This window comes from Cyrtonyx montezumae, unplaced genomic scaffold, assembly GCF_038088225.1.
Source record: "Cyrtonyx montezumae isolate F1298 unplaced genomic scaffold, pur_monq_1.0 scaffold_44, whole genome shotgun sequence".
Lineage (NCBI taxonomy): Eukaryota > Metazoa > Chordata > Aves > Galliformes > Odontophoridae > Cyrtonyx > Cyrtonyx montezumae.
The window spans coordinates 1474990-1487683 of NW_027072050.1; the positions used below are offsets into that span (position 1 = coordinate 1474990).

General features: G+C 43.4%; 1 protein-coding gene across 1 annotated transcript in view; it reads left to right on the forward strand.

Annotated features, from left to right (window-relative positions):
- CERS4 (ceramide synthase 4) overlaps positions 1 to 12694 on the forward strand; it is a 49829-nt gene that overhangs the window by 36181 nt on the left and 954 nt on the right. The window contains exons 4-10 of the mRNA XM_065747297.1: positions 573 to 691; positions 1994 to 2051; positions 4317 to 4367; positions 7969 to 8061; positions 9193 to 9321; positions 9586 to 9692; positions 10096 to 10252. Of these exons, the coding sequence (XP_065603369.1) occupies positions 573 to 691; positions 1994 to 2051; positions 4317 to 4367; positions 7969 to 8061; positions 9193 to 9321; positions 9586 to 9692; positions 10096 to 10252 (714 nt within the window). The remainder of the gene's footprint in view (positions 1 to 572; positions 692 to 1993; positions 2052 to 4316; positions 4368 to 7968; positions 8062 to 9192; positions 9322 to 9585; positions 9693 to 10095; positions 10253 to 12694) is intronic.

Sequence of the window (12694 nt, forward strand, 5' to 3'; positions counted from 1 at the left end):
TGCCTTGTACAAGGCTTTTTCTTCATGTATTAGCAAATCACTGTCAGATCAGGTCACTTGGAACTGACTGCCCATTGCGAATCCTTGCAGCTTAGCACATGTGGATTGCATGATTCTTTTAGGTCTGGGAGGCAGAGCATTCTGTTGCTGTACAATCAACAGGTTTTTGGTTGGTCTTTAAGGAAGCCTGTTAAAATCTTCTCTGTCATCAGAGACACAATAAGCACCATCAGAATACTGCAAGACAAATGAAGTAATTCAACAAGTAGTAGCCTGTGAGTAGAAGAGACCACAGTTTGAAACTTGAAATGTGAAACTTTGACATACAAAACAAAATGTAAAGTTTTAACATTTAGCATTAATAATTGTTGCTCGTAAGCAGAAGTGAAAGATTTTTTATTACCTGAAATCTCTATGCTAGGAAAGGACAACTTTCTGAATGATGCCTCAGTCAGACCCGAGCTTGCCAGGAACCTCCAGCAAGGTTCTGTGGTGGCCTCAGATCAGAAGGCCCTGGAGCCTTCTGACCTTCAAACCTGAATCTGAACATGACTTCCTCACCTGTTTTACAGGGAGAGCTGATCAGTTTAGCCAAACAGTGTGACCTGCCATTGAGAAAGGTGGAGAGGTGGTTCCGGCGCCGGAGGAACACTGACCGACCAAGCCTATCGAAGAAGTTCTGCGAGGCCTGGTGAGCAGGAGCACAAGCTCGGAGCTGTAAGGGCTTCTCACTGGCTCTGAGCTTGGCAGGCAGCTTGCTGCCTCCAGCCTGCCTGCACTCATGCACAGAGAGCTTCCTGAGCCTTCCAAGCCCCACCTGATTCTTCTGTGTCTCTGCTACTACTTCCCTGTTCCTGAATTGTTCCTTGTTTCTCCCCTTTATTTTCACTTCCAAGACTCCTTTTACTCCTCTCTCACTTCATTCCTTATAGGGTGCCTGTTTTTGACTTTGAAAGACTCCACTTTGAAACATGATAACTGAATATTCAGTATTGTTTTGCTTCCTACCGCTTCCTACTGCTTAGTTGCTACTCTTGTGACTCCAGAACAGCCTACCATTGCCTCTGTGTTTCCTTCCTATTTGCTTCATTGCAAGCTGATACCTTCTGCTGCATCTTTCCTGCAACTGTTCTCCACAGTGCTGCTTTTTTTGCTCGGCTGCCTTGCAGTAAATAGTTCCAGTAAACACTAGACAGTAAATAGGTTTCTAACTCAGCTCACTGACAGTAATGTCTTTCTGCCTGCCCTCTGTTGCCATTTGCAGTCTACAGATCAAATGCCCTTCTAACATAAAATAGTAGCTTGTCTTCCTTGGAATCCTGGGTGGTTCATTAACAAATGGAATCTTTCAAAACATAAAGCTGCTTCCAGTTTGTTACAGATATGTTTGGTAATTTAAGAGCTGTTGTAGGCAGTTTGACTCCTTTGCAGATTTTCTGTGTTCAGTCTATTAGCTACTAATTTGTTCTTCTGGAATGAAATTTCCCTCATTTCTTACTGTAGGTGTAAATATTCAGTATGACATTTCTATTTTATACATATCTTATATGTACTTCTCTGTTGGTTTAATGTGGGTAAGTCATTAGCAGCTCTCACAGAGGCTGAACATGTTTTGTTTTTTCTTTTTCATTTGCTTTACATGATAATGAACTTAGCATACCTAATCTTCAAAAGCCTAAGAAGGAGATAGGTACTGTTTTGAGTTTTACGCATGCCTCTAGTTGGGCTTGGAAGGTTTGGGATGATTATCTGGGCAATTTCCAGGTAATCATCCAGAAAACGATGGTTTTCCTAGATGGTTATCTGGGTGATTTCAACAGCCCTTGTGACCTCTGTTGAATTTGCTAACTATACAAAATCTGTTAGGATCTAGACAAACCTTGATGTTTTTGTTTGCTTCAATGGCATAATTCTCTGAATGAGTGGGACTGATACACAGAAGTGAATCTTGGTGGTTAATGGGTTACTGACATGCTTCTTTCTTTCTTTGTAGCTGGAGGTTTACGTTTTATGTCGTTTCGTTCTTCACTGGGCTTGCTGTACTCTACGATGTGAGTATACAAGCAGTGCCACCTGCTGTCCTATCTAGGGAGTGCCTCAGAATGGCAGATGTGGGTGCCAAACCTGTGTCTTCAAACCTGATGACTTTCCCATCAGATATATCAGCTGCACAGCACACTTCTGAGAACACAGAAATAGGGAATCATGCTTACCTTAACACAACTTCAGCAAGAGAAGGCTGAGACTTAAATGTTATGAGTTGGAATAACTGAGACAGAAGAGGTAGTGGAAGTCATGCCATACGCTCACTTGATCATGAGGGGCACCTGTCCTCTGTCTGTGGGATGAAGTTTCCCCTGGCTCTTGTGCTGTTTCCTTTGCAAAATGTTCTCCCCTGTGATCTTCTGGAGTGTTGAGGAATGGGAGCTCTTCAAATCTCAAGTCAGTGGGCACAGACTGTGCTAGGGCTGCTTGTTATAAAAACTGAAGAGCAATGAAACTTAACTTTCAAGGCAGAATGTAAGATACCTGACATGTACGGGGATTGCAAGATGAACTAGCATAGGAGTGGAGGCGTCTAAATCCTAACTACACTGTGTTGTGGTTCTTTACATCAAAATAGAAGGGTGTTCTGTGAAGCCAGCTCTGAAAGGTTAGAATTAATGACCTGTTCAGCATAGCTCAAGATCCCCGTGGTGACAGAAGGGACAAAATCCTGTTCTGAATGTAACCTTCCCATTCTGGGAATGAGACTACCTGTACTTTTCATGAAAGTTTTTCTTCATTCATGAGATGTTTTCCAGTTTCCACAAAATAAATTGTTTTGTGAAATACTTTTGTTTGTCTAAAAAAAGAAAAACAACAAACGCTGAAGTTTAAATTCAATAGTATATGTTGTTGCTAAAGAGCTGGAATTTGGCATTCCTAAAATTAAGTTTCCTGGTTTTATTCTTTGTCCAATATCAGTCGTGAGTGTGAACTCCTCCATTGCATGGTCACTGCAGCCAGGCAGCCTCCAATTCTGATGTCACCAGTCAGTTCACGCACACTGGTGAGCAACTGGTCTGGCATTGCATCACCCTTGCTGGGGCTGTCTATCACTTTACTCAGGAAGCTGTCCTCAGTGCATTCCAGGAGCCTCCTGGATTGCCTACAGATCGTTATTGTATTTTTCCAGCAGATGTCCAGGTGGATGTGGTCCCCCAGCAGGATGAGAGCCCGCAATCACAATACTTCCTATAGCTAGAGGAAGAAGGCTTCATCGACAGGCTCCACTTGATCAGATGGCCTGTAGTAGATACCAACCACAAGGCTCCCTTTGTTGCCTCAGTCTCTAACTCTCACACAAAAACTTTTGACTTGCCTTTGTCCCTTCTTCAAGGACAGCTCTTCACACTGTATTCCTTTTTTTTTTTTATGTAAGGGCAATGCCTCCTACTCTCCTTCCTTGCCTGTCCCTTCTGAACAGCTTGTAGCCATCAGGAGCCACTTTGCAATCATGGAATCATCCCGCTGCTTTCAGTGACAGCAATTACATCATGGTTTTCCAGTGGCACGGTGGCTTCCAACTCCTGTTTCTTTCACAAACTGCATGCATTTGGTGTAGATGCAGTCCAGATGGGCAACTGGTCTTGTCACCTTGAAGGATAAGGCCTTAATTCCTTTGATATTTTTACCTTGAGTATCCTTGTTGCCTTCATCATCATAAGATGCAGAAGGTTGAGAGCCCCCACTAGCACCTTGTCCCTCTGAGCTATTCCATCCCACACCTTGTTGTGCGCAGACTTGCTATCACCCCTTTACCCCTTCAAACCTCATTTAAAGCCCTGTGAAACTACAAGTTCTACATTACAGTTTTCTTTGAAGTGTAAGCAGCGCTTTGAAGCAATTGTCTTTTCAGAGATTCATTACTTCCAGCCTGCAGCATGAAAAAGACATATTCCTGACAGGGGTGCTTAGCCTTTTTGCAGTACTCAACAATTGTTGTACGATCCATAGCAATACATAATGACATACTTTTCAAAATACTTCAATATATTCAAAATAGACCCCCTAGAAATCTTTCCTAGGCTGTTTTATTTGGAAATGAGCTGAACAACATATAAAATTTCAGCTGGGTGGCAGTTCGTTGGTAGCATAAGAACAACTGCAAGCTGTGCAGTAGAAGTTTCTTGACAACCAAATTTCAGACAGCACAACCAGCTCTGTGATAACATGCAGCAAATCTGTGATAGCCAACAAGTAAAAGATTTAGTTTGTTGATAAGAAAAGACTTTCTTCGGCATCCTCCCATTCATGTTGCTTTTTCTTTCCAGAAGCCTTGGCTTTGGGACCACAGAGAGTGCTGGACAGGATACCCACAACAGGTGAGTCATCCAGGAGTGAAAATTGCTGTTATAAATCGTGTATTGTCCTGGTATATCTTTTGAACGTCAGATTTCATTACAGATACAAGAGGTAGTGCTGAACACAATTCAGACTGATGAGCCTTAGGAATTCAAATCCAATCCTTGTCAGTAGATAACATCTCAATATCTGTCTTAATCTAAACACGATAGGAGTCAGTATAGCAGAAGAAAACTTCTTTAAGGAAAGGGAAAGTGACACTTTGGACCAGGTAAGCAAAGAACTGAAAAATAAGCATGCTCCTTGTTTAGTTTATAGAGTAGACTGAGGTTAGACACTTAGCCAAAGGAGGAGAAAACTTCTGTGTAGAGCAGAGGACATGCTCTGAGAAATACACTCCTTCCGCTACACCAAAGAATCCTGTCCACAGTGCTCTCCCATGAGCTCGTTTCCCAGAGGAACTGGCAATATGGCCAGTAGCAATAAAGCACAATTTCCATTAATTTTGGAGGTTGTTATTTTACAGTTCTACAATGTATATTTTGTGCTTTCTTGTGCCACAACAGCGCTGTAAGAAGCTATCCCAGGGGATGGAGAGTATGCATCTCTTACCTGCTAAGGGCAAAGTAACCTCAAAGAAAATTGTCAGTTAAACACAAAATTTGTTCCTTTGTTACCAGGTACACAAGGAGCAAGGATGGCCACAAAAAAACAAGTATACTCATGCTTATTTGCCTCCCCAGATATTCATAAGTTCATAAGTTGAGAAGCTGAAAGAGTTAGAATGGGGCTTCACCCACTGAGCTTGTGAACCATTGACTATTCCACCCTTCCCCTTAAGTTTTTATGACTGTTCTGTAGCAGCAGCCTTCGTATATACAGGCTTGATTAGCGTTATGAACTAATTAATGAGACACCTGGGTATCATTCCTTCTCTAAGAGTGAACAATTTTTGATTTGCTGTAGGACAGTGTCCTTGTCAGTGAAAGGCAAGAATCACCACAGAGCTGACAAAGCCTTTGCAAACTACACAGATCCCACAGAGATCTTTAATACTCCCTTGCCTTCATCTCCTGGAAAATATTTTCAGAGTGCTGTGGCAAAACTAGAGGAGTCTGAACTCATGCCAGAGCTAAGAAGAAAAAAGCAAGCACTTTCCAGTCTGTAAGTGACCAAGTGCTGGAACCCTCTGCCCAGAGTGCTGTAAGCCAACTGAACGTGGTACTGCACTGCTCTGGGTGGCCCTGCTTGAGCAGGGGTTGGTCCAGATGGCCTCCAGATGTGCCTGATAACCTCGGCCTTTCTGAGATTCTGTCAAACGTAGTTCAGTATCTTTAGTTAAGCTACTTCTTCCTAAGCAGACAAAACCTGCCTTCTGTGAGGTGTTGTCAGGTGCCAGAAGGAGTGTGTTGCCCTACAAGGGAAACCTACTGCAAGAAGAGGGTGACAGCAGCAGTCAGCTGACAAGAGGAAAAGAACAAGAGCAGATACAGCTGGGATCAGCTGAGGATTCAGGTCACCAGACAAGTCTGCAGTTAGATGACAGGTCCAAAATCAAGTGGGAGGATCCAGGATAGTGAGGTACAGCAGCACACACAACGTATCTATAACATTGTTCAAGTGACAACAAAGGCTGAAACTGAAACACAGATCCTGAGCTGAGGGATGAAGGTTACCTGATGAGTTACTGACTGCTCTTTCTCACACAGCTCATTCAGCACTTGTGATTTGAGGTGAAACAGATAGACCGTGTGAGAAGTGACCTTGACCACAGGCAGCCAAACCCCCTCAGAGGAATCCTTTGCAGAGTCTGCTGGTATGCTCAGAGCTCTGACAGTGCAATTCAGAGTTCAGTGAAGGAGACACAAAGGATCCCGTGGACTTGGAAGACTTTGATCCCTTTCATTTTTTGCTCATTGCGATCCAAAGGCTGCTAAGTATTTCTGGCAGGAGAATGATTTCCACTGATACCATGCAGGGAGCTCCCACGCACATAGTTTTACAACGCTAGAATGTCCTGTGTGAGAAATAATTATTTCATTAATTGAAGGAGAGGTTGGAGGACAGTATGATCCCAGCACCAAGACAGACTGAAGCCTGCTTGTGCTTCAGGGCTGCTTGGCCTGTCAGTCAGTATTAGAACATTTGAATGTACATTGAGATTTACCAACCTGTAAAGGGAAATATAATGCACAGGTTTAACCACAGAAACGATAATGGAGCAAATGAGTGAAGAATGAGGTACTGTCTTTCAAGCCAAGTCTCCAAATTTCTTTTGTCACCCATAGGCAGAAATTTTAAGGGTGAATTTGTAGTTCAGAGTAGAAGTCAAAACATCCAGACAGGTGATGTTTGAATAGGACAGTATGGCAAAGAGAATCACTGAGATCTTTCTTTCTTTCTCTGTACATCTGCAGTACATGAATTTTCCAGAAAAATTTATATCATCGTAACAAAGCAGCTTCTAAGAGCTGTAATAAATAGAAAAGACCAGAACTAGAGCTAGTAACATTCCACAGGAAAAGAGTAGAAAGTCCCAAGAACATACCTGTGTCCTAACAGGAGCCAAGAATATTTTAAATATAATTTCTGCTAAACGAACCATGCTCTGTCGTACAGACAAGGGCAAAAGAAGCATCAATTCTCCCAAACAATCTATCTTTGGGAAATAAAAGAATCCCTTCTGATCCAGAGCTCGCATTTGGATGACCCGCAGAGCACAGAGAGCATGAACCAACCTGAGAGACACACTGGTACCCTCCAGCAGCAGCAGTGTGTCCAGCCATGCTTCCTCCTGCTGCACTCACTGCTGTATTAAAGAAAAACAAAGCAACGTCTACAGAACCATCTATTGGCATTTTGGGTAGAGAAAACCTAAGGAATAAATTGGTATTCGGGAGTGACATGCTCCAAGATTATTAAGAAATGCTAGTTGCAAAGTTCTAGTTATAGCAATATTTTTATCAGATGGGTTCTGGTTTAAAGAGGCCATTCAGTGCCACAACAGAAAAATTACTCCTTAATTGGCACGAGCTTGCTGATTGTGTCTGAGCTTTTAGTTTACCATGTATAAAACCCCAGAACAAATTACTCAAAAGAATGTAGATGACTGCTCGCGCTGTACAATCCCCTGTTCACACAGGAGGACTGTACTTTTTCCTGACAATTTCATTAGATTGAAAAATCTGTCACAGAGTCCAAGAAATCTGAAGTGTCTCCCTGAATGCTATCAAACAGAATGATTTATTCAGGTGCCAATCTGTTCCACCATAGTGAAACAGTGTATAGAGTTTGTAAGGTTCTACAGTGATGGCTTGTCAATTCACACAGTGCTGAAGAAAACCTAAAACCATTCTGGATCTTCCCTGAGTTCCCAGATGTTCTCCCTGGTAAGGCAAAGTAGAGTAACCCCTGCTGTTTGCTTTTACCTCAGCACAAGCTGATGTTTGTTTAGTGACTAGATTGTTCTGTTGATTTTTGTTTCCGGAACGTTGTAGGAGCCAGATCTTTTCATGATGGTGATCTGATAGGTTGTATTTTGCATAGAAAGGAGTTGTCATTTCCATCTCTCTTTCTGCCTTATCTGATGGGTATATCACTGTCTCTCCCTTGATGTTGCAGCCTCTCCAGCCCTCTCTGTTCTGGTACTACCTGCTGGAGCTCTCCTTCTACTGCTCTCTGGTTTTCACCTTGCCTTTTGATGTGAAGAGGAAGGTGAGTGACAATGCCAGGGAAGAATCAAGTGCAAACACAATGCAAGCTTAATACTTGGGAGAGTGTTCTTCAAGAGTATAATGCATACAGTGCCAGTCTGATGTTCTGTGGGACGCTGTCCTTGCTCGTTGCCAGGCATTTCCATCCCAGTCACTGTCTTCCTTCTCCTCTGGGAGGTGGGGATTGCAAACCCTGTCATGGAAAGGTGTGAGCTACCGCACGGGATGCAGTCGTCACACCAGAGGGACAAGATGACATTCAGAGGGACCTAGACAGACCTCATGAGGTTCAGCAAAGCTAAATGCAAGGTCTTGCACCTGGATCAAGGCATTCCCCACTACCAATACAAACTGTATGATGTAAGGATAGAGCACAGCCCTGCTGAAAAGTACTTAGGGCTACTGGTGGATGGGAAGCTGGGCATGAGCCATCAATGTGCCATCACAGCCCAGAAGGCCCTGGGCTGCATCCAAAGCAGCATGGTCTACAGAGTGAGGGAGGTGCTCCTTCCCCTCTTGCTCTCTGCTGTGAGACTTCACCTAGAGTACTGTGTCCTGATGGGGTGTCCTCAGTACTGGAGGGACATGGACCTGTTGGAGTGCGTCCAGAGGAGGGCCACAAAAATGACCCCAGGGACAGAACACCTCCCCTGCAAGGACAGGCTGAGAGAGCTGGGGCTGTGCAGCATGGAGAAGGGAAGGCTCTGAGGAGACCTGAGAGCGGCCTGTCAGTATCTAAGGGGAACTACAGGGAAGAGGTGGACAGATTCTTTAGCAGAGTCTATGGTGATAGAACAAGGGTTACAAACTAAAAGAGGGAAGATTTAGACTGGATATAAGGAAAAAGTATTCTATAGTGAGGGTGATGAGGCACTGGCACAGGTTGCCCAGAGATGTGGATGCCCGTCCTTGGAGGCACTCAAAATCAGGCTGGACAAGACTCTGAGCAACCTGATCTAGATGTGGAGGTCCCTGTTCACTGCAGGAAAGGTGAATGATTCTGTTATTCTGAGACCTTACAGTGAAAGGTTTTTTGCCTCATTGAGAGATTTTATTACCTGAAAGAGACGTGCTTAACCAGGACAGATAAAACACTGTGTGTTTCATTCTCTCCTGTCCCCTTTTTCTTTAGGACTTCAAGGAGCAGATAGTCCATCATGCTGCAACCATCTTCCTGATCAGTTTCTCATACTGTGCCAATTACATCCGCATTGGGACACTGGTGATGGTGATTCATGATGCGTCTGATTGCTTCCTAGAGGTGAGCTCCAGTTATTTGCCAGGCAAAGCCTAGTGGTCAGCGATGCTTTTCAGCCAAATGCTGTCTTTTGATCTAGCACAGCAAGGGCTAAGCATTATTTCACTGATAACTCAATGCTGATCTCTCAACCTAGCTTAGGTGCCCTACAGAGGAGAGATGATTACCTGCATGTGGATTGTATTATATCTGGCTCATTAGCCTCTTGGAGCATGTGCAGATGCAGTGTCTTGGCTTGCTTTGTCTTATTGTTCTTTCTCCTTCCAGCCAACTAAGATATTAAATTACATGAAGTGGAAAAAAACTTGTGACAGCCTCTTTATGATCTTCTCAGCTGTTTTCCTCATCAGCCGCCTGGTCATTTTCCCTTACACGTGAGTCTGCTGCAGTCAAGGAAAACGAAAAACTGCCTTCTCAGAGGCAGGACAATTCAGCTGTGGGCTGAATCTTTTGCTACAGCCTTTGCTTTTTGATTCTTGAGCTCATGTCTCTGATCTCTGCATAGATTACAGTGCCATATGGCTGTTGCACCTGCCTTGGGGTAAACAAGGGTGGTCTGCTTTGGAGTTCATAGAGGAGTCATAAAGACCTGATATATACTGTAGAAGAGTCCTTAGCTTTTGGCTCTACTCTGCTTATTTCCAGTGGGGAACTCACATGCTATATAGAAGAAGGAAAAGACTGACCTGTAACTTCCTCTGTGACAAGAGCTTATGGGGGCTTACAGTCCTGCTAAGAACACAATTGCCCTTCAGTGCAACTTTTTCTCTCTTGCAGAGTGCTCTATAACACCTACTATTACTCCATGGAGATATTCCAGCCCTTCTTTGGATACTATTTTGTGAATACTCTCCTGATAATTCTACAGTTGCTTCACGTCTTCTGGTCCTGCCTCATTATTCATATGGTCTACAAGTTCATGCGCCAGGGCACGGTATGAATCAACTTCTAGTCCCTTGCACATCACATGGGGAGGGAGGGTGCCCTAAAACTACTCGGGAGCACAGAAGTTCATCTGGGATTGATTCTTTCTTGTTGTAGTGTAATTGTACATGCAGACTCCTGTCCACAAGGTAAAAGGAGCACTCAGTAAGCATAATCCATTCAAGACTGAAGCTAGATATTGTCTTTCTCTATCAGTCGTAGAGCAACATTCCATTCCTGAGATGCAGCTGTATAAACTTAAGACAAATGCATCCCCATTCTTTCTGTCTACAGCATTTAGCATCTGCTGTGCAACCAAACTGCTGTTCAGCATGAAATTCTTCTCAAAATCAAAGGTGTGACCTAATGTCATCAGGTTGGCCACCTGCCAGTGTAGGAGAAACAACTTTATGCTCTGTGGGAGTTGACCTCATGCCCTGGGATGAGTTGTTTTGTTACTACCCAACTGGGGAATTCTGTCTTAGGGGAACTGAGAACAAGCATGGATAGCTCATCTTCATCCATATTGTCCAGAGCTTCCTTATTAGCCTTCCCTTAAGGTAGCACAAAGCAAATTACTTGCAAATTAAAACCAGAAACTTCACACGCTGCAGAAAACGAAGAGGTGACTGAGGAGGTCCTACTTCTGTTTTCCTAAATCTAGTGCAGGGTGAAATGCCACTGCATTTATTGCAGTGAGAAATGATGAGGCAATAAATAGCCTTATTAGAAATAAATGAGCCATCAGGAAGGCTGGAGCACATCCAGATTTTTTCATATTTTATCTCTAAGTGTCATGGTTTAAACCAGGCAGGTATCTAATTGCCACACAACCACTCACTGCTCACCACAAGCAGGATGGTAGAATCAGAAAGGGAAAAATATGAGAACTGTTGGGTTGAGATGAAGACAGTTTATTAGGTAAAGCAAAAGCTGCATGCACAAACAAAGCAAAACAAGGAATTCATTCACTACCTCCCATGGACAGGCTGCTTCAAGGAAAGCAGGGCTTATGCATAATGATCTCTTGAGAGCAAACACCATCACTCTGCAGATACCCTTCTTCCTCCTTTCCAGCTTTTATTGCTGATGTCAAATGGTGTGGCCATATGACATATACTTTGGCCACTTTGGGTCCACTGTCCTAGTTCTGTCTGCTCCCAGCCCCTTATGCCCACCCAGTTCCACACTGGCAGGTAGTATGAGAAGCAGAAAGGTCCCTGACTCAGTGCCAACACTGCTCTGCAGCAACTAAAACACAGCTACTTTCATCAAATATCCAAAACACAGCATCACATGAGCCTCAGCAAAGAAAGTTAACTGTATCCCAGCCCCCCCAAAAATCCCAACCCACAATATAAATTACCTGCTATATTTGATATGAAAAAATAAAATTGAGAACATGACATATTGAGCCATCAATAGCAAATTAAAATGGTCCTGAAGGGATGTCTCAGTGATGATTTCAGACATGCAATTTAATTTTTATGTAGTCCTGTGTGGAGCCAGAAGTTGGATTCAGTAATTCTTATGTGTTCTTTTCAGCTCAGGATATTCTCTGATTCTGTGATAATAGCACAAGGCAGTATTAGGAGAAATACAGAGCACTGTCTCCTTTCCATACCCTTGAAACTCACTCCAGTTCAAAAGTTCGTATTCTTCTTATGAGCCTTTCTGACCCCCACGGTTTTCTACCATGGCTACAGCCTTATCTGAACCACCTTTTCATATGATGTTCCCTTATCCCAAGTAATTAGGATTCAGCCAAATCCTGAAGTAATAGGTTTCACTTCCTCATAGAGGCAACCATCTTTTTAGTCCATGCAGCTGTCTAGTTTCTTTAGAAACCTTGCAATGTGTAAGACCTCAGCCACATTCTGCACCTCCGAATAAAGAAAAAACAAAACTTAAAAGAGTACTGATCATTGCTTTCACTTATGCTGCAGATCAGTGCTCTTTGTGCATAGTTCTGCAGTTGCCAATTCCAGAATGACATAGGTTGCTCACAAAATTTGGCACCTCCTATTCATATTGTTCTTGCAGGCAGTAAGAATTCAGTGCAAGTTCAGAGTCTTACAATTCCTGACTGCTCTGTGGTGTGGGGATTTCTAAAAAAGGCTTCAGGCTTCATGGACACTGTGAATGTTGTGGGGCTACCCTGGGATGAATCCCATCAGGCCCTATGGACTGAACTGCATCCAGCTGGATGGAGGGCCTGATGGGATTCATCCCAGGGTAGTCCAAGAGTTTTCTCAATTTTTTTCCAACAGTCTTGGGGGTCTGGAGAGGTCCCAGTAAACTGGAAGTTGGCAAATATTCTCCCAGTTTTCAAGAAGGGCAAGAAAAAGGATCATGGTAATTACAGGCCTTTCAAATTGACTTTAGTGACCGGAAAGAAAACAGCTTGCATTCATTGGAGGAGCTGTTGACTCCCTCAAGGGCAGGGAGGCCT